We start from the raw sequence: 21,167 nt of genomic DNA, 5'->3' as shown, positions 1-21,167 counted from the left end.
ATTTTTTAAATCAGCAGATAGCTTTTCGCCACAAACGTTTTGACTGTCTGATGCCGAAGCGCTTCTTCCACCAGTTGAGATAGTCAACACTAGCAGTAAATCCAGACTCCCCTTCTTGAAGTTCTTCATAGAATGTTTCATGAAAAGTAGGAGCTGAAATAGGTATTCCTTTTTCACCTTGCTGCCTCAACCAAAAATAAAATGCCTCACTCACTTTCTTGTATTCACCATATTTTATACTTATCCTTTCATTTAAACTACCAGTACATGCTCTTTTAACACACCAAGACTCGACTTTGCACCTCTTTTCTTTTCCACTCTATTATAGTAGTTCGTCCAACACCTAAATCCATGGCAATTTTATTAACACTTTACTCTTTGTCCAGTCTCTGCAAGGCATCCAATTTCATTTCTATTGTCGTTAATTTATTTTATTTTCTTCGCGTTGAACATTTCCAATTGCACACACAACATAATACAACACTTGTAAGCCCAGATGTAAAGTGAGAAACTGTACCAATAATGAACTCATAGTTTAGCCTGCAATAGGGAACAATCTTTACTCAAGCCTAAATGGCTAACAAGAATAGAAAGGAATGTGAGTGTTGATTGACAAGGGTTACCTACGTTTCACCAGTAACTCCCAGGTAGATTACAATTTCTGAAAAAAGAACAGAACCTGTCACCAATGTCGTTTCACAGTTCCATGAAATCATGAATTTATGTCACGAATGGAAAGAAATACAAATTGAATACCATAACAAATCTCCAAACAGAACACGAAAGCATGGAGATATTAAAACACATAAATATGTACAGTGTTGTAATTAAAATAATACAATATTGTAATTAAAATGTACTTATACTGTTTGTACTGTTTAGGCAATATTATTAATTACATTAGTACAGTCTAGCTATTACTAGACCACATTATTTCAAGGATAGTGTTGTGTGTGCCCAGCAAAACTCATTAAATTTAGCAATTAAAAAGTATTGCTCATCAAACTGTCGAGTTATCAGTAGTTGAGTTAGCGGGATTCTACTATAATTGGAATCTGAAAGGATCAAGAAATGAAGTTTGAATTAAACAATATCGCACATTGTACTTACACGAATCTCAAAGTCAGTCACCACTGACCTGCTTTCAGGTTGGGGCCAGGTGGTAGATTCCGTATCAGTTGCTTACCTAGATTTTCATAAACGATTTCAAAGAAGTTGGAAATCTATCAAATATCTCCTTTGATAAATCATTCCAATCCATAATTTGTCTTCCTGCAAAACAAGCATTTTTTCAGTTTCTTCTGTTGAGTTCCAATTTACCTTCATATTTATGATCCTTTCTAATTTTAAGAATGCCATTCAATCTTATTTGTCTACTCATGTCATTCCACACCATTTCACCACATACCGCTTAGGCAAGCAGCTCATCTTCATACTCCCCAGTCCATCCAGCCCAAAGTTTGCAAAATTTTTGTTACTCTACTCTTTTGTCGGAAATCACCCGTAACAAATTATGATGTTTTCCTTTGTATTAAGTAATCCTGCTGAGGGTCCCATACACTGGAACCACACTCTAGCTGGGGGTCTTATCAACAAATTATGTGCCCTTCCCTCTATAACCCTTAAATACCATAACAAATCTCCAAACAGAACACGAAAGCATGCAGATATTAAAACACATAAATATGTACAGTGTTGTAGTTAAAATAATACAATACTGTAATTAAAATATACCACATGAAGAGGTCTGTAACCTTTATTTACAACCTTGGTAAAGTGATTACCCAAATCAAGATTTTTCCTTACACTAACACCTAGATACTTACAGGGACCCCCATTAGATACTTTCACCCCATCACCACAATAATTAAAACTGAGATGACTTCTCTTGGTGAAATTTACAACCTGTTACTTACATCTCATTTACCATCATACCAATGCCTACTGTCTATTTCACAACATTGTCGAGGTTTTTCTGCAGTTGCTTACAATCCTGTATCTTATTTTCCACTCTATAAAATACTGTACATAATCATCTGCAAACAGCCTGAAGCCTATTTTCTAGAAATTTAGCCATCCATTCAATCGCTCTTTTGTCTAGTCCAAAGGCCCTCATTTTCATCTGAGTGTGTTTGACCTGTTTAGTGCTATAAATGTTGGTGTTTAGTGTTTGTTGGTAGTAATTAAAATTAGTGATATTTATTTCACATTGAGTAGTTCTGTTAGTGTTGTAGATTATGTGTTCTAGGTTACGTAGGCTTGGTTTATTTTGTTCCATATCGTGTCTGAAAGAAATAGGCAATAATATTCCAGTTTTTTGTTTATACATCTATAGTTTTTTGGTAGGATAGATATAAAGACAGTTTGTTATAGGAGTTGAACCTTCCGAATTTTCTGCATTCATATAGTTATTGTACTGGCTACAATACTTTGTATAGCACTTCTGATGCACCTATCATGAAGGAAACACTTCTTTAATTTATCAAAACAAAGCCTGTAATATTGTAAATTTAGTTAAAGGAAATGAAAAGACCTCAAGAGAATATAAGGTATTTCGCTGTGAAGACAGTTAACAGTCTTTCATTGTTGCCGCTCTCCGAATTCAAATATTCTGCCATTGGCATACAGTTGAGTACCGGTAAATCAGCTGATTGGTATAATTCAATATTTGTAGTTAAAGTTTCAATCAATCAATCAATCAATCAATCAATCAATCAATCAATCAATCAATCAATCAATCAATCAATCAATCAATCAATCAATCAATCAATCAATACTGATCTACATTTAGGGCAGTCACCCAGGTGGCAGATTCCCTGTTTGTTGTTTTCCTAGCCTTTTCTTAAATGATTGCAAAGAAATTGGAAATTTATTGAACATCTCTCTTGGTAAGTTATTCAAATCCCTAACTCCCCTTCCTATAAATGAATATTTGCCCCAATTTGTCCTCTTGAATTCCAACTCTATCTCCATATTGTGATCTTTTCTACATTTAAAGACGCCATTCAAACTTATTTGTCTACTAACGTCATTCCACGCCATCTCTCTGCTGACAGCTCGGAACATACCACTTATTACCAGTATAAATGGTCCCTTATTGGACGTTATAAATTTCCCAGCTAACTCATTCCTGGTTGCCAGCGTTTAGCCCCAGTGTGCTAAGTTGAAGGGGCTGCCTGGCCGAGGCGGTAAAGGCGTACTCGGTTCGCCCGGAAGGACGTGGTTCGAATCCCCGTCAGGAAGTCGTAAAAATTTAAGAAATGAGATTTCCACTTCCGGAGGTGCATATGGCCCTGAGGATCACTCAGCCTACACCAAAAATGAGTACCAGATTAATTCCTGGAGGCAAAGGCGGCCGGGCGTAGAGCTAACCACGGCTAACCACTCTACCCCATCAAGTGCCGAGGTTACAAATAGTGGAAGCCTTTACTTTCCACCACTCCTAGGGCCTTCATGGACTGTATGGAGATGACTTTGCTTTCCTTTGTGCTAAGTTGGGCTCATCAGTTGATAAATAGCACACCCACCAAGACGGATGGCTAGTGCGTATTGAATTAAGAGGATACACTCATTTTTTCACCTTTGTAAAGTGAAAACCATCAATACGGAATGACTCTAATATCTTGTAATGGCTAGTACATACAGTGGAGGCCACTGGAGTAGTTGTTGCGTATTCTTACTCTGTTCTTTTAATCTGAGATGTGAAGTTGTTTTCGAATGCTGTTCAATTTGAAATTTGTTATTGCATTTTACACTCTTGTCGCACACTTGACAGTACCCTACATCACAGTCACTTGTTTAGTCACTATTGCGTGATATCCACTGTTTAATTAAAACAGACCTAGAGCTCCCATCTTTAGGCATTTTTACAGTTTAATCAGGTAAAACACTGCAATAGACGAACAGCAAGTTAACAGATGAATGCACTTGTTTAAGTAAACCTTGGGAGGCATCAGAAAGAAGGAAATAGCTGTTGTTAAATGGGTCTTTATCCATCTACCTCCTTGTATTGCAACATTGAAAGCACTTTGCTGGATCAGGGAAAGCTTCTTGTTTTGCCAAGGGATGTATACCATATAGAGTTCATTAAATTTTTCATTTCATTCAGAAATCTTAGATAATTGATCACATAAGAGAAATATATCTGTATATGCACTAACGTTTAAAATATGCACTAACGTTTAAAATATGCACTAACGTTTAAAATATGCGTTTGCACATGTGCATATGCATTTTAAAAATATCCAGGCCCTAGTAATTACTAATCACAAAATGAAATGAACATTTCAAGTTTAAAATTTACAAGAACTGCTCAAAAGTTATCAACAAAGCAAAATGCGTATACAGATTATTATTAGTACTATTTTATCCTACTATGCTCTAAGAGATACAATACAAAGATACACGCGAATATAGCAGGCAAGATACTATCTAATAAACCGTACTGCATTTACACTACAATTCTCAATTGAAATGTAGTTATTTGACTTTTACAGCTGGCGGATACCATTATTTTCCCCACTATGCAGGATGGAGAATAAAAGTTTCCTTATATGTTGAAAAATAAGAGGTTATCTACAATAATTTCTCAAAATAACCTGTCAAAACTACGCCCAGGGCCTGAATTGCAATATTATTGGGATATAGGAATTTGATCTACTTATCAACATTTACTCGATGAATAAATGAGGTGCAAAGTACAAAGTATGCCGGGGACTGATAACTACAAATTATCGCAATACAGTAATCAGCTGATTCTTGTATTTATTCAACTGCCATATGCTCTTTGATCTCGTTGGAATGCAGCAAACAATCGTCAACAATCCAAAGACTGTTGAGTAATTCTCCAGTGAAATACCATGTATTCTCTTTAACTTCTTTTTAAAACAAAAGTTTACAGGCGCATCGTATTATTTCATTGTACCGGTATAACTTGTTACGTTCCTGATAGTTTGAACAGACATCTATACAAAATACTGGTTCTATTGTCTGCACAATAGTAAAAGCTATGGAAATTACAACTCCTTATGATAATCGGCCATTGTGAGTATTATACCAACAAACCTACAGATATTTAAAAAATTAAAAAATTAATATAATTACCTAAATTATTTCCTAAGCCTAAATTTGATTCAAAGTACACCTAGCTAGCCTACTTAACCTAGAAAATGTAATATACTTAACACCAACTGAACTACTTGATATAAAATTCAAATAAATAATACTACTCCCAATTTCTGCCAACAAGCACTAAACGCCAATATATAAATAGCACTAAATGGATATATCACACACACACACACACACACACACACACACACACACACACACACACAAACTAGGTTTTAACTACTTTATCACTACAACAATGCAAGAGCATTCTCAACAGCCGACCATTCACAAGCACATCCAACAATGGATCGCTTGCGGCACTATCAGTCAAACATTTCGCATCAACAATAAAATATGAGAAGGGTCATTATTGAGATGATAATTACTAGGGACAGAGGAAATCTTTTAAATACCGAAATATTGATATTGCGATATATTGAAAACCTATTTTCGATCATCGATATATATATTGCACATAATATATCGGTATATTTAAACGATATTGATATATCGCTAACGATAAAGATAATACAAAACCAACTACAATATCATCAGACCTGAATGCATATTTTTAATACGTGATAAAATGGCCACCATATTGGACTACTGGCCATATTTACATTGAGTTTGTTTGGTTTAATCTGCCTGCATACGCGTCTGGTTGTTTGAGTTTATCTTGATACTGGAATTTGCGGTTTAATCATCCATCAAATGTTTGTATATGAATGCTGAGTTCTTCAAATATTTGGGCCACCTTGGCTGTTAAAAGCTCCGTTCAAATTGTTAAAAATCATCTTTATTGCACTGCATACAAGGAGGACTAACTCCAGAAGCTCACCATGGTTAAACATGTATTAAATATTTAAGTGCTATGCCATACTTTGTCAGGTTTAGGCAGCTTATTATTGTATGAAGTGTAAATACATAATAAATAAGAAAATAGAGTTTCAACGTCCTTTTATTGGTTATCTACTTACTGTGTTGTTAATGTTAGTTATATGATAATCTTCTTATTCTTCTTTTCTTAATGGGGCTTCTAAACATTAGTTCCTAATTAGCATCAACCTTTAAGATAATTTACTACAATGCTTTTCCTTCATTCCCACCTATATATACCTGCTCCCTTCACAAAGCTGCAGGTTGTTCTTATTGGGTCTTCTTAGAATTTTTTCTCTCTCTTCACCTGGTAGTTCTAGAGTGGAGAGTCTGACTCTACCCAGCGCCTCACATTCGAAAAGTATGTGTTCAGCTGATTCCTCTGCTTCATTTCAATTCCTACATATATTGTCTCTTATTACTCCAATTCTATGTAGGTGTTCTTTCAGATGGCAGTGTCCTGTCAACAGTCCAACTATCCATCTTACAGTACATCTTCTCTGCTGAGTTTCAACAGTTCTTTAGTATGCTTCTTGTTTGGTCCTGTTATCAGTTCCTTTGCAAGCCTGCATCCTGAAGTAATTTTCCAGTTCTCCATTTGTTTCTTTTGTACGCATTTTCCTATGTAGTGTCGGGCTTGTCCATAGGAAATCCCGCATACAGGTTCTGGGCCTACAAAATATGTTTCTGTCCCTTTACTGGCCAGTTTATCTGCCTTTTCATTCATTCATTCATTCATTCATTTCAATTAATTCCAACGAGCCTGCAGGCTCATACAAGGAATTGTACATGACATTACATACTAGCGGGCACTTACACATCAAAATATAGTTTGTGTATGTAAGATTATTAGTACATGATTGAGCATATAAACACATACAATATATAAAATATGTACATCATCAATATGAGGATTACAGAGAATTATTTCTGACTGTAATTACATTTACATAACATGAATGTTGCAAAGGTACAAGAATAGATTACAGAGTATTTTCATTTACATAACATAAGAGTTGCAGAAGTACAAGAATAGATTTCAGCTTATTTAAAATTACATAACATAAAAGTTGCAGACGTACAAGTATTGATTACAGAGTATTTACAGTACATATACATAACACAGAGTTGCAGAGGTACAAGAACAGATTACAGAGTATAAACATTTACATAATATAAAAGTTGCAGAGGTACAAGAATAATTCCGGACAGTTTGCAAGATTGTTTGGGAGAATGATTTGAATGACAACTGCATGCCCTGGTACTCATATTATTTCGAAAATGTTGTACTTGAGAGCTTCAGGAGAAGTGAATGGCAATACCAGCCAATTCTGGATATTATCCGAACTGCTTCTAGTGCCTTAATGGCCACTTCGCTGTCCGTAAAAATGAAAATGTTCTTATTCCTATAGTTCATTTTCAGATTTTCTTCAAGACATGTGGTGATAGCTATCACTTCCACTTGAAAGACTGTAGTGCGTTTGCCCAGGCTCTTCTGGATTGATATCTCAGGTATTCCCCCGTTGATCCCTCCTCCTGTGCCATTCCCAGTCTTTGAGCCTTCAGTTCACCACACTTTATCTTATTTTCCAATATACAATTTGTTCATATCCCAGTCTTCTTTTTTTATTATCTGGGTCTGAAACGGTTTTTCAAAGTTGTACTTTGGTATCACATGATCAGATGACATGTGTAGAACTTCCTCTGTTATTACTCTGTTAATTGTACTGTGTCCTAGATTGGGCCTTTGTGCGTTCCAGCATTCTGATTATGCCAATCTATATGAACTCATTCTAGCCTGTCCTTTTATGAAATTGCATAGTGATGGGAGGACTAGTAAAGTCTTCAAGGCTTCTGTCGGCGTAGTTCTCATAGCCCCAGTTATGGCTATGCATGCCATTATCTGTAGGCTATCTAATCTACTATTGACTTTTCCTTAGCTTACTTTCCGCCACCAGATGATTGCAGCATAGGCCATCAACAGTCTAATGATCATTATATATATCCACATCACCACTGATGGTCTTAGGCCCCATGTCTTCCCGACGGCTCTTTTACATGCATACAGCAAGTTTTTGCCCCGGGTTATGTTCCTTTCTATATGCGGATTCCAGGTTAGACTTTTATCTAACACTACACCTAGGACCTAGGTGCAGTGCCTGTTCTTCCATATATATATCTTGCCCAAAGAGCTTCAGTGATCTCTTTCCCTCCAATTTCCTCCTTCTTTAAAAGGGCCAGAGTTATCTTGTTCGGGTTGACTGATAGTTGTTCTTCCCGACACCAGTTCTCCACAGGGTTAAGTGATTTTTGCATAAGGTCCTGGATAACACTCATTACCTTACCTCGTACCACAATCACTAGGTCATCTGCGTATCGTTGTGTATAAAAACCTTGTTCGTTGAGCATAGCTATGATTTTGTTCACAATGAGGTTCCACAGCAGAGGAGAAAGAACTCCTCCCTGAGCACAACCTCGGGTGCCCCTAACCGTCAGCTTTTCTTCAAACAGAGTTGCTTTTTTCTTCCTTCCGTCTAATATGTATTTAATCTTGACGACGGTTTTACTCACCTTGCTCTTTTCCAATGCTTTGATCATGGAGTCATAGCTTGTATTGCTGAAGACTCCTTCTATATCTAGAAATGCGGCCAGTGCAATTGCTTTATATTGCAGACTTTTCTCTAGTTTACAAACTAGCTGGTGGAGTGCTACTTCAGTGCATCTGCCAGGTCTATGTGCAAACTGATTTTCGTGTAACGTTGAGTTCAGTTGCACCGTTCTTCTGATATCTTTATCCAGAATTTTTCTCCATTGCTTTCAGCATGAAGGAGGTTAAACGTAATTTTGGCTTCGGCATAATTTGCCCTTCCAGGCTTAGGTATGAATACTGCTTTAGTTTCAGACCATGATTTTGGCATGTACCCTCAAGCTAGACTAGCTCTGAAAAGGTCTGTCAGGACATTGATGAGTATCTCCTGTTCTTCCTGTAGGAATATCGGAAGTATCTCATCTGGCCCCGGAGCCTTTATAGGATGAAACGTGTCTATTGCCCATTTTACATGGTTGTGTTTTATTATTCTGTTGGCACAGTTCTAGTCTGCTCTTCGAGCTCCGGTCTCTATTCCAACCATTTTATTCTTCTGCCATCTCCTCTGCATCAGGAAAGTGACAAGCCATTAGTATCTCCAGCGTGTCCCTCCCCGCCTGAGTAAATGAACCATCTGGTTTTCTCCAGTGTCCCCACTTGATTTGTATGGGTTGTTTTATGAACCTTCTGGAGCCTTGCTGTTTTAGTGTGTGATTCCACTTTCTCACAGAACAGTCTCCAAGATTTTCTTTTTGCTTTCCGTATCTCTAGGTTATAATCGGGAAGTTTCCTATGATATACATCCAACATACCATTTCTAGATTATATTCTCTACATCATCCTAACCTCTTTTTCATTTTGGCTAGTTTGTTGTTCCACCATCTCACTTTCTTGGTGTTTTTCTTTTCTTTGAGAGGACAGTTTTCATGGAATGAGTCTTCTATTAGTTCCACTGCCTCATCCAATTCTTTCTGTCCTCTCACGTTAGTTGGAAATTCTTATACAGCCTTCCCTAGAACTTCTCTGTATCTGTCCCAGTTAATTCTTTTTGGGTCTCTGTACATCTCAATCCCACATAGTCTCGCATCTATTGCAAATTGGATGTGCTGGTGGTCTGCCAATGATGATTCTTCCAGCACCTTCCAGTCTTTAATAAAGTTTGCAATATGCATAGTGCTTAGTGTAATGTCTATTACCTCCCAACAATTTTTATTTATAAATGTAGGCTTGTTTCCTAGGTTTAGTATCGTCAACTCAGTTCCAATAATAAACTCTAGTAAAGACTCACCTCTTGCATTGCAGTTCGTGCTGCCCCATGCCATGTGGTGTGAATTTGCATCTGCTCCAAGGACTAGGTGTTCGCCTTTCCACTTTACGTTGCAAATTAGGTTCTCAACTTCTTTTGATGGGGGCAGATTAGTTGAGTCAGATGGGAGGTATGCGGAGCGTATGGTTATTTCTCTGGGTCCCTCCCAAATTCCAAGTTTAATCTTGGCCACGGTTAAGTCCCCTGAACAGTGTTCCTGCAACATAAGACATTTTAATTTCCCGTTCACAAGAAGATATATTCTGGGAATTTTCGATGTTGTATCGTACATCAGGTTCCCTCCAGATTCCGCCAGTCCTGCTACTCTACACTTGACTACGCATGGCTCTTGAATAAGGGCCACGTCAATGGCCTCGGACTTGAACTTCCTGGCGAAATTGGCTACAGCTGCTTTTTTTTATGCTGAAGATTGGCCTGAAGGACCTTCAGCTCCATCTTTATCAACACTGGGTTTCGTTTTTCCCCTGATGACTTGAAACTTGAACTGCCCAAGTCCGAGCTTAGCCTTAAGGCTCCTCTTTTTGAGCTCTTCAAAGTCTCTTTCGCCAAAGGCTAAAACGACTGTCCTTCCTGTTTTATCAATTGAAGTGGCATTCAGCAATCTCCACTCTTGTGTTAGAAGTTTGGTAACTTGTTAATTGATTCTGACAGCAGTCTGCTCTACTGGAGCTTCTGTTGCCATTTCTTGTTTTGAGTCGGTGACAGCCTGTCCAATTGGGAATTCTGTCTCCATTTTTCCATCTTGGGCTTGCTCTCGGATCTGCTCTACTGGAGTTTCCTTTTCTTCTCTTGATGTCGACATTTTTGAAATTGGTTCTTTATAAGCATTCATATTTCAATCAATCATAGGGTTTTTGCCCCTTCTAGGGTCCTGAGCGTCGTTCTCACCATTCGTGGTAAGGCATTCATCCAGAAATTGTCCTCCCGCAACACAGGCTCTCCGTAGCAGAGACCATATCCCTAAGTCGTCCATCCAGCGGTCCGCCCCTTGCCCGAACCTAGCCAGGTTTGTTCCCCCTTTAGTAGGGCTACTCACGTGATCTCCACTTGGCATTATCATGACTGAGTTCATAGCCATGACTTTCCCCTAGGTTGGGTTTGCCCCTTTTCCAACCTGCAGCTCATCCGGGCTACGTAGAGCAAAGTGATGTGTTGGTTCCAGCACACCGCAGCGAGCCTACCTCAATCACCAGCCCCACTTCACCTGAACCACCGTATCAGCCACATGAAAGAACCATGAATACCTCTCTAGCATGTGTGGGTGAGGCCTCCACTTCCAAGTCTTGATTTGGGCTAGTAACTATCACAATGCCTCAAGACGTTTTCTGGCAATACCAGATTTTGGTCCGCGAGAGGGCATTTTATTTCCCTCAGACCCTCCAGACAAGTCCGACGGGCCCCCCTACCCACCAGCTGGGACGCGCCCGATAAGGGAATAGGTAAGAAAACCCCCACGGGTATATAATAATACTACTACTAATAATAATAATAATCGTATCGCATCAGCTACCGCATGCAGGGATTTTAATTGGACACCGTCTCTTTGTCTGATCATTAATTTTGATATTCCGTTTTACTCTAGGCCTTCTAGTTGGCAGAGTAAACCGAATCTCTCTTGGACGTGTATGGCTGACTTTTAATTAATTTTGTTGGTAAACACAAAACATGTCATCAGAGATTTCTTTCACGCAGACATCGTACGGCATGGAATGAGTGTCGCATGGATTATATTTTTTTCTACCCTTCAGACATCTGATTACCTCTGCCGAATTTGAACCCAATAACTTGGATCCGGAGGCTGACACTCTACCACTGATCCACTGTCAGAGTGTAACAATGCTCTAAACATGTCACATTCATTGAAGATACAACTAATTTTTTATCATGATTTTACACAAAATATTTTATCATTATAGGCTATTTGATTCTCTTAATTATCCTACTTTTCTTGGAACTTCTGGGATCCCAGTTTTGTAGAACTTCAATATAATTTCAAATCCTTGTATTTGCGAAAGAATACAACTTGATATCAAGATATATCAATATTTTGCTTTGATAATATCAGTGTTTCTATACTTGAATTAAGTATCAATATCAAATACAATACCGATATTTTAGTATATCAGAACGTCCCTAGGTGCTGTATATCCCATTGTTTGTATCTGAATTCTTACCAAGCATTTCAGAGGCTCAGAGCAATGTATTAATTGGATTAGATATTTCCAGGTTGCAATTTCAGCTTTACTAGCACTATCTCTTACAGAATTATTGTAGTCTTCTAGTGCGGATGTTGTTGATGATAATAATAATTTTTAAAAATTATACATTTACGGAAAAATCAATATATTATGCTATAAATTGAATGAAAATTTCGGTATCTATATATATCGATAAATCGAAAGGAAAATATCAGTATTTCATAAAAACCAATCTATCGTTCCCATCCCTAATTATTACAATAATTTTAAATTAACGCCTTCACTCCCATATCCAGCCATGGTCAGATTAGGTTTCACATGTGTAAAATCCATTTCTGACCTTAATCGGATTTGAATTCGCGCCAACTTTTTATGTTCAAATGTACATTAGATGACACAGTATATCAGTCTGCCAATAGGTTTTGGAGTGTGGGGTGTGGTGGGGTATGTGATCTAAATAAACATGTGCCAGTCTTTGAAGTGTGCAATTGGAATTCAAGTGGCACTGAGTGATGTAATGAATAATGATGTCAAGTACAAAATCGTACTAGATCATCTTGTGTAGGTTTGTACAAATTTTCAGATGTTTAGAGTTTATAGTATACGAATGATACTAAGTTAAATCCGTATGTTACATGTTACCTAGCTAGTCAGGATGGCATCTAGAAGGGCTATATGATAGTGATGGGCAACGCTCTCGCTCGAGACTCTCGAGACTGACGTCGCAGATCTCGAGACTCTCGCGAGAATCTCCAGACCGATTCTCCTGTAGTGTGAGCTGTGAGACGTACTAGTAACTACGAGTGTAAACTTGATAGTATATCAGCAACAGCCATTGCGTGAAAAAACGTTCTAATGTGGAAACGTGTGAGCCAATAAATTGTGTCAAAGGCCCGGAAAAGTACTGCATGTTTAACTATGAACTCTGTAATATCATTAATGAAAGTCAAAACAGAATGTCAGTTTCTTAAACTGTTTCCGACTTATTTGGGGTGGACATCTTGACTGAATAACCCTGCATAATTTGTGAATAACTGTAGATAGGATGTACACCTACTTGGACACTAGAGACGTGCATTATTCAAACTTGAGACGGGGAAAGAATGATGTGCTTTGCTACATATGCAACCACCATTACACATGAGTGGAACATGTAGTCTAAAATTCCCGAGTTTGCTTCAATTCTTTCGACAGGGGTGAATGGCAACGCTCTCGAGACGATTCTCGTGTGCCGCGACCTGTGCGACGTCCCAGAAACTACGAGCGTAAGCTTCATAGTGTATCATCAGCAGTTCTCATATGGAAACGTGTGTGACGATAAATTTCTTCAAAAGCTTAGGAAAGCACTTCATGTTGAACTATGAGCTCCTTAATACCATTAACGAAAGTGAAAACAGAATGTCAGTATTTTAAACTGTTCAGGAGTTATTTCAGGTGGACTTCTTGGCTGAATAACCCGGATAATTTGTTAATAACTGTAGATAGGATACCTCGCAGTCGTTGTCGACAGGGTAGCCTCATGTGAATGCAGGCCGGGCCGGGGGTGTTCTGTGACTAATCCTCTTCACTGATGTGCGTTTTTAAGTGCCGGATCATCCCAGAAGTATTTCTGCCGACATATTTTTACTTCTTTTAAACAAGCAACACAGCGGGCTATGCTATGTGATATCTCTTCAAAATAACCGACATCCACGACTTACGTTGCGTTTCGGACATCGTCTTAAAGTTGTCGCGTGCAACTAGATACAATTACACATTGCAGCGTCATATATCGATGTACCTAATTGTGACGCGAATAATCTATAACATTGTAAGGAATTATTTCCTTCGTCACCAAAATATCGGTAAACACAAGTAGTGGTCATATGATGTTGTATGTGGGGTCTGATAACGATGTACACCTACCTGTCGAAAGAAATGGAGCAAACTCAAGCATTTTAGATTACACATTCCACTCATGCATAATGGTGGTTGCATATGCAGCAAAGCGCATCTTGCCTCGTCTCGAGTTCGAATAATGCATGCCTCTAGTATCCAGGTACGTGTACCTACAGCAGCCTTCAGTTTCTGTACTAAGCCTATTTATTCATGTACCTACCAATGCATACAATGTCAGAATGCGTATCATTCTTAATTATATTGCGTCAAAATAGACCTCGGTAGAAATGAACACCCTAGTCGCTTGCTGACACACATTTACGGAATGGAGAAGGCGCGTAGTTTGCTATTCGCATATTCGGCACAAACAGCATACAGCTGCTACCACATGTAGGCCTACGACACGCTGATCGCCACACAATGCGGTGACAACGCTCTCGAGATCTCTCGAAATTTCTCGCGAGAAATAGTGCTTGCGCTAGTCTCGAGAAATCTCGAGAAATATAGAGACCTCGTCTCAGACTGTCCATCACTACTATATGATTACATACCAGTGGATGGAGCTGGGAGTGAATGAGTGAAAAAGCATATTTTTCCACTTCTGGGACCAGCACGATACTTCAAATTATGATTTATCCATATTTTGAATTAAACAATTCAAATTGCACATAAAGATATATCTTGCCTCCCGGGACTTGCAGCTTTTAATTAGATACTATTTTGAATTAAAGAGGTTTTTCTGTAATTTCTTTGAAACTATTATATTTTTACTTTGAATTAAACAAGAATTTTTACAATGTATTATATAAGAATGTGAAGGAACTGCAAGAACAAGTTTGAATTTAAAACGTTCAAATTAATCAAGTTACTTTTCATCAGAACATATTTAGGAAAGCTCAGCTTACCCTGTCTACTCTCTGGCTTTGTTACTGATGTACATGAATGCTATCGATCATGCACCGATCTGGTAGGTCACTGCTATCTTTCTTATTGTACTTTCTGTTGTCATGTATAACAAGACTCCACATCTCATCTTAGTGATTATCAGTGAATGAGTCAGAATATCATAACTGGGTAACTCATTTTGTTTATTTTCAGATCATTAAACAGAGAAGAGCTGAATATAAAGCTGAAGTAAATGATCCTACTAATACTGAAGGAAGAGGTAAGAAAGCTGTATCATCACATATTAATAATGCTATTGGCTTTACGTCCCATTAACTACTTTAATGGTTTTCGGAGACGCTCATCATATATTACACAAGACTCAAGTTATAAGGGTATTCAAGCTCTTATGAGTTTTCAACCATGAAATTACCAGTGTATTGCCTCAGGGTGGGTTCATCAGTTGGACTACCACACTTCTCCAAGGTGCCAGAGGCTAGTATACCATTGAAATGGCACTGCAAGCATCCTTATGAAGCACATGCATTGACAGGACACTAGAGAAGATATATATGAAATAAATTAAAACCTTGCTAACATGAAATCCAAGGGACCAGAAAAACAAGAATTCATGCTAAAAGGATTCACATTAAAGGAATACCTAAATTTAGAAGGTAGAATATCAGTTACTTTACTTTACAGTACAATATTATAGAGTACTGGTATATTGTAGGCCTACAGTATATTTTACTACATAAATAACTGTTGAGGTACTCAAGTCATTTCTGGGAGGAAAATTCAAGTATGTTTCACAGAAGCTCACAGGAATGGAAGTGCCTTGTAACTTCACAGCCAGCTATGTTCATAATTTCAATTGTCCGGCTCCCTGGCTAAATGGTTAGCGTGCTGGCCTTTGGTCACAGGGGTCCCGGGTTCGATTACCGGCAAGGTCGAGAATTTTAACCATACCTGGTTAATTTCGCTGGCATGGGGGCTGGGTGCACGTGTTGCCTTCATCATCATTTCATCCTCATCACGATGCCCAGGTCGCCTATGGGCTGTAACATCTTGGCAAAATTGAAAATACTAACTGGATAAATGGTCACTAGGATAAAGCATAAATAACAAAATTGGGCACCACCTGCAAAAAAATTATAGGAATAATTAACTCTGTAGAGCAACAAGGAACTCCCTCTACCAAGCCGACGGTCACCAGGATGACGAGGCTCAATACTTGCTTTATAACCTTACCTGTTACTGTTTACCCCTGAAATTAAATTTGGATAGCATGCCAGGTTTTTCCTCACTCCACCGATAAAATATTTACCACGAGTTTCCCTACAAAAATTTACTCCCAAAACAACATTAAAACAAAACAAAAAACAACAATTATCATCACGTGACGAGACCAATATAAACATACACAAACAACATCTACAAGCTATACACCACAATTGTACATAGTTCTGAAGGCGACGCTTCAAATCGATTATATCCTAGAATAATAAGACTGTACCAGTCACCTCACTATACTTTGTTACTAAGCCATACTTATCCACAATGTAAAATGTCTGCTGTGGGATTAATAAATAACGACAAACATGCCGTAGTATTCAAAGAATGAGCATACTGCCCACAATGTGCATTTCCTCGGCGAGGAATAATCCATAGTCTCACTCACAAAAGAACACTATGTAGCATCTTCCACCAACTGATCACCGGGAATGTGAATTAACGAGTAAAGCACTCGTCATGATTCCGTAATTGTACAGTAATGCAGCCTTAAAGAACTCGTACAGCAAAGATTTCGGAGCGGCAATCGTCATCAACAGCAACCTCAATAGTCGTGAACAGTAATAATAATAAACTCGTAGCACGCACGCACAATATGTTTCCTCCATCACTTCATAACAAGTAAGCTAAGAAACCCGTTGCACGCGCATGCATACAGTATATAGACTCGCTCCATGTGGCGAAGCATCTACTAAAATCCACAGGAATCAACACTACCACTGCCACATCTTCAAGCGTCTCTCGGCCAATGCAACCTCGTTCGAAATCGGAGCTTTCAGATTGGTTACCAAGCTGCCGATCCGCAAATGGCGATCTTGCACGTCTGTCCACATTGATGAATTATCATCTTCAGCATCCACTTCCCGGCCTAAGCCCGGGTTTCTAAACTACACGTAACACTTTCAACCTACTTCAACCGTCTTTCCAGATATAGCCACTGTTTTCCGTATTGCACAGTTCTTGAGCAACCTACACTGTCATGCCATGTGCAGACTCTTACACAAATTAAAGTTACACCAATATAAAGATACACAGATAAAAAATTCCCTACTCCAAATTCTTCTTATAATATTACGTTTTTAAATTTAAATGAAAAAAATTACATGATTTTCATGACTTTAATATTACAAATCAAAAGACCTGCAACTGGTTAGCCAAACTTGTCCTCGGACACTCCCGGCACTAAAAGCCAATACACTATTTCGTTTTTTTCATGAGTTAATAAACTCATCATTGACTTCAGATGTTGCTGCAAAACATTCCAAAATGTTCAAGGTGTTTGAAATTTCCTGGCAGCTATGTGAACTTACATTGACCTCCTAGTCGCTACTGCCAAGGTTCTTAAACACTACTAAAGGTTGGGCCCAACGCGAGACGAGCTGCTATTGGTTAATGAAATGACGTCACAGTAGGAGCAAAGCAGCCGAGTCCAGAGCGCGCAGATTAGTAGGAATCTCGTAATACCAGCAAACATTACAGTTTCTCAGAACTAACTGCAGACCAGACAAAGTTTACTGCTGTAATAAGATTGAGAGAGAGTACAGCATAGTAAGTTTTCATTATTTCTATTACGAGTAAGGCGTAAATGTAACGAGACGGCACACTGACCAACGTTTGAAATTTATTAACAAATCCAAGTTCCTCTATTTAGTTTGAGGAAGGTTCTCTCAAATCTGTCAACATAAATATTTAGAGATATGAAATGTTTGTAATATTAAATGTTGATAGCAGAACTTCCGTAATTGAACTACCGTATGTTAACATACGATATACTGACTCATTTCCGCAGGTGTCGAGTTTAAAGCTTAACACATTATAACAGCAGCAGAAGTAAGTTCATATTCGAAACCATGCATAGATATTCCTACTTTTTAAAATTAAAGAATAAGAAAGAAGAGGAAAAACACTTAATTAGAATACAGTTCTACCTGTGAGATCAGATGTCATGAAGTGGTTGCTTTTGAAGATAAAATCCACTGCCGTGCCTTTCGCCGATGAGCTGCTATGGATCTTTCAGTCCTTTCCCGAATGTTCATTTGTCGTATACGTATAAATGTTCTCGTTCTAACCTACATTTTTACTATTTCTGGAGGTACAGCGGGGAATTTACTGCTTATTATTTGACACAATTTGCGTATAATATTAGGTATGCGTGACAGTTCAGCACGTCCGTGAGTGTCCGTGGTCTGTTCTTCTCCATTTTTTGCTCCGAAGACTGTGGAACTGACGAATTTCTCAGGAATAATTGTGCACTTACTGGGCTACTACTGTAAATGCTACCGAGAAGGTTCTCTGTAGGTACTGCATCTTTTTTCAAGATCTTCTTGGGAGGAAAATGCAGTAATCCTGCTCTTAAATCGGGAACATAACTGGTGTCAGTAAAATGCCGCGAGCACACAGTAGAAGTAGCTACATTGAAGAAATCCTTCCTTTTATATTTTTGTATCAAAATGTTTGCAGGTCTGAAGCTTTAGGAAATGAATGATACACGATATCTGTTCCTTTCGTCTTTCTGCTGTATGAAGACAGCCAGTTACTGCACATCCAGGCATTGTTGTCAGTTATTTCGAACAGATATCATCCGCTTTAGCCTAACAAATTTAAGAAATGTTATTCACACTTAAAATTTCGCAAAATGACGCGCAAGTGGCACGAGGGCTGAAACGGGGTACACTCAGCCTCGGGAGGTCAACTGAGTAGAGGTGGGTTCGACTCCCACCTCAGCCATCTTTGAAGTGGTTTTCCGTGGTTTCCCACTTCTCCTCCAGGCAAATGCTGGGATGGTACCTTACTTAAGGCCACGGCCTCTTCCTTCCCTCTTCCTTGTCTATCCCTTCCGATCTTTCCATCCGTCCACAAGACTTTTTGTTCAGCATAGCAGGTGAGGCCGCCTGGGTGAGGTACTGGCCATCCTCCCCAGTTGTATCCCTGACCCAGAGTCTGAAGCTCCAGGACACCGCCCTTGAGGCGGTAGAGGTGGGATCCCTCGCTGAGTCCCAGGGAGACACCAACCCTGGAGGGTAACCAGATTACGAAAGAAGAAAAATATATACACTACAATGATATCATTCCAGCTACTACAAGGTACGTAGAATACAAGGTAGGGATCATGAGAGAGGTGCGCAGTAGCAAAGCAGAGCTGTGACGTCACGCAGGACCCTCGCGTTGAATCTGCTCTGAATGAGGTAGAGGTAGTTAGAATAAGAATCGCTGTACACGCAGAAGCTAGGTGCTAATAATACACGATAGTAACATATCTGTGGTGTATAAGAAACCGTGTGTGTTTATTTTATGTGATAAAACGTAAAAAGCTGTAATAATGTACACTTTTCAGTATGCTTTGTCATGCCATTGCAGGCTGCACAAATCATAGCAGGCACGCGAAGGAACGAAACATACACTTTCATGTATTCCCTAAAGCCACTGACCTAAATAAATGGTGACAGAAGTAATCAAGTCATTATTGAAAGCTTTCTCAGCTTCGAGGGTTCGGAAGGCTTTATGACCATCCTCTTCCGACAGGTGAGATCATTGCTTCTTAGCCTCAACGCTTCCGAGGCGATAAGAAATTCCATTTGTTCTCCGGAAGATTATGAAACACTACGCCCAAAAATGTTACATGCTACTGATGAACTCGATCAAAACTCGGATATCGTGTGCCAGTCGAAGGCCAGCGTTGAGCCCACAACATCAAATTCTTTACCGGAGGATGAGCAAGGGTTCGTTTAAGCCCTTGAAGAACTAGTAAAACAGCTCGAGGACAGTCGCGAAACCAAGGATCGTGTTGAAGTGCCTGAAAACTTCACTGGCTGTATTGTAGCTTTTAGGGTAAAGAAGAACCTCGATATAGAAAGCAATTACGGAGAGAAAACAGGTCAAACTACAAGGGGTGGAAATTAGATTTAAAAAAGAGTTCCATTTTTTTTGCAAGTTGCTTTACGTCGCACCGACACAGGTCTTATGGCGACGATGGGACAGGAAAGGGCTAGGAGTGGGAAGGAAGCGTCCGTGGCCTTAATTAAGGTACAGCCCCAGCATTTGCTTGGTGTGAAAATGGGAAACCACGGAAAACCATCTTCAGGGTTGCCGACAGTGGGGTTCGAACCCACTACCTCCCGAATACTGGATACTGGCCGCACTTAAGCAACTGCAGCTATCGAGCTCGGGAAATAACTGAAAGAGGGTTCTAACATCATCACAAACCTTACGGATATCCTGAAGAAGAAATTCCCAGAAATTTATGAGTTTGCAAGTTGCTTCGTGAAAAGCCGTTCTTTTATTCGAATGGAGACCGGGTTTCAGTTAATACAATACCGATAAAGAAAGAAGAAAAGCAAAGAAATTCCACTGATGCTATGGATAAGCGTGTTTGATATTCTTTCTTTAAATATCAGCATTATTCTTTGTGTATAACAAGCCTGTTATTTTTTTATGAAAGGCAATTTAATATGTTGTATATGAAACCAGTGCTAAGAATGTTAGTATACAGGCTCATTAATTTATATGGCCTATATAATGTTAACGTGGAATTTGTCAGTTCCTGGCACTTGGAGGAGAACATTTACTGTACTGTTTGTTTTGTGGACAGTTTCCTAACATTTGCTGTTTGTGTTGTTGACAGTGTATACAGTTTCCCAATATTGCTTGTAACAACGGACATATTTCTTGCAGTCATCAAGCTTAAATGTTCGAGTCTGTAACAATTAGAGCCCCTTGTTACTGTTATCATGGGTGTTGAAAACATGAACATACGGAACGGCCATTCCACTGCGATCACAGTCTTAGCATTGTTACAACCTTTTATACAGATCGAAATACTTCAGAAACGCTGCTGGATTCACACTGTATTTGATCTCCTATTATTACTCTCGTAATAGTGAAGTGGAATGCCTTTTGTTAGGTGATGTTAAAATATCAATGAAGTTCTCTTATCTCTAACTTGTGGCTGAAACAGAAGACAAGGCGCTGAGGGTGCACGCTGACGTCATCGACGGCCAAGCGTGGTGGGGAG

General features: G+C 38.9%; 1 protein-coding gene across 2 annotated transcripts in view; it reads left to right on the top strand.

Annotated features, from left to right (window-relative positions):
• The window catches only part of LOC136858150 (cytochrome P450 4C1), a 332,613-nt gene that overhangs the window by 159,123 nt on the left and 152,323 nt on the right, over nt 1-21,167 (top strand). For both annotated transcript variants that reach the window (XM_067137477.2, XM_067137476.2), the window contains one exon: nt 15,077-15,143. In XM_067137477.2, coding sequence (XP_066993578.2) covers nt 15,077-15,143 — 67 coding nt within the window. The remainder of the gene's footprint in view (nt 1-15,076; nt 15,144-21,167) is intronic.

Source organism: Anabrus simplex, chromosome 1 (assembly GCF_040414725.1).
Source record: "Anabrus simplex isolate iqAnaSimp1 chromosome 1, ASM4041472v1, whole genome shotgun sequence".
NCBI lineage: Eukaryota > Metazoa > Arthropoda > Insecta > Orthoptera > Tettigoniidae > Anabrus > Anabrus simplex.
This window is presented reverse-complemented; position numbering and strand designations above follow the sequence as displayed.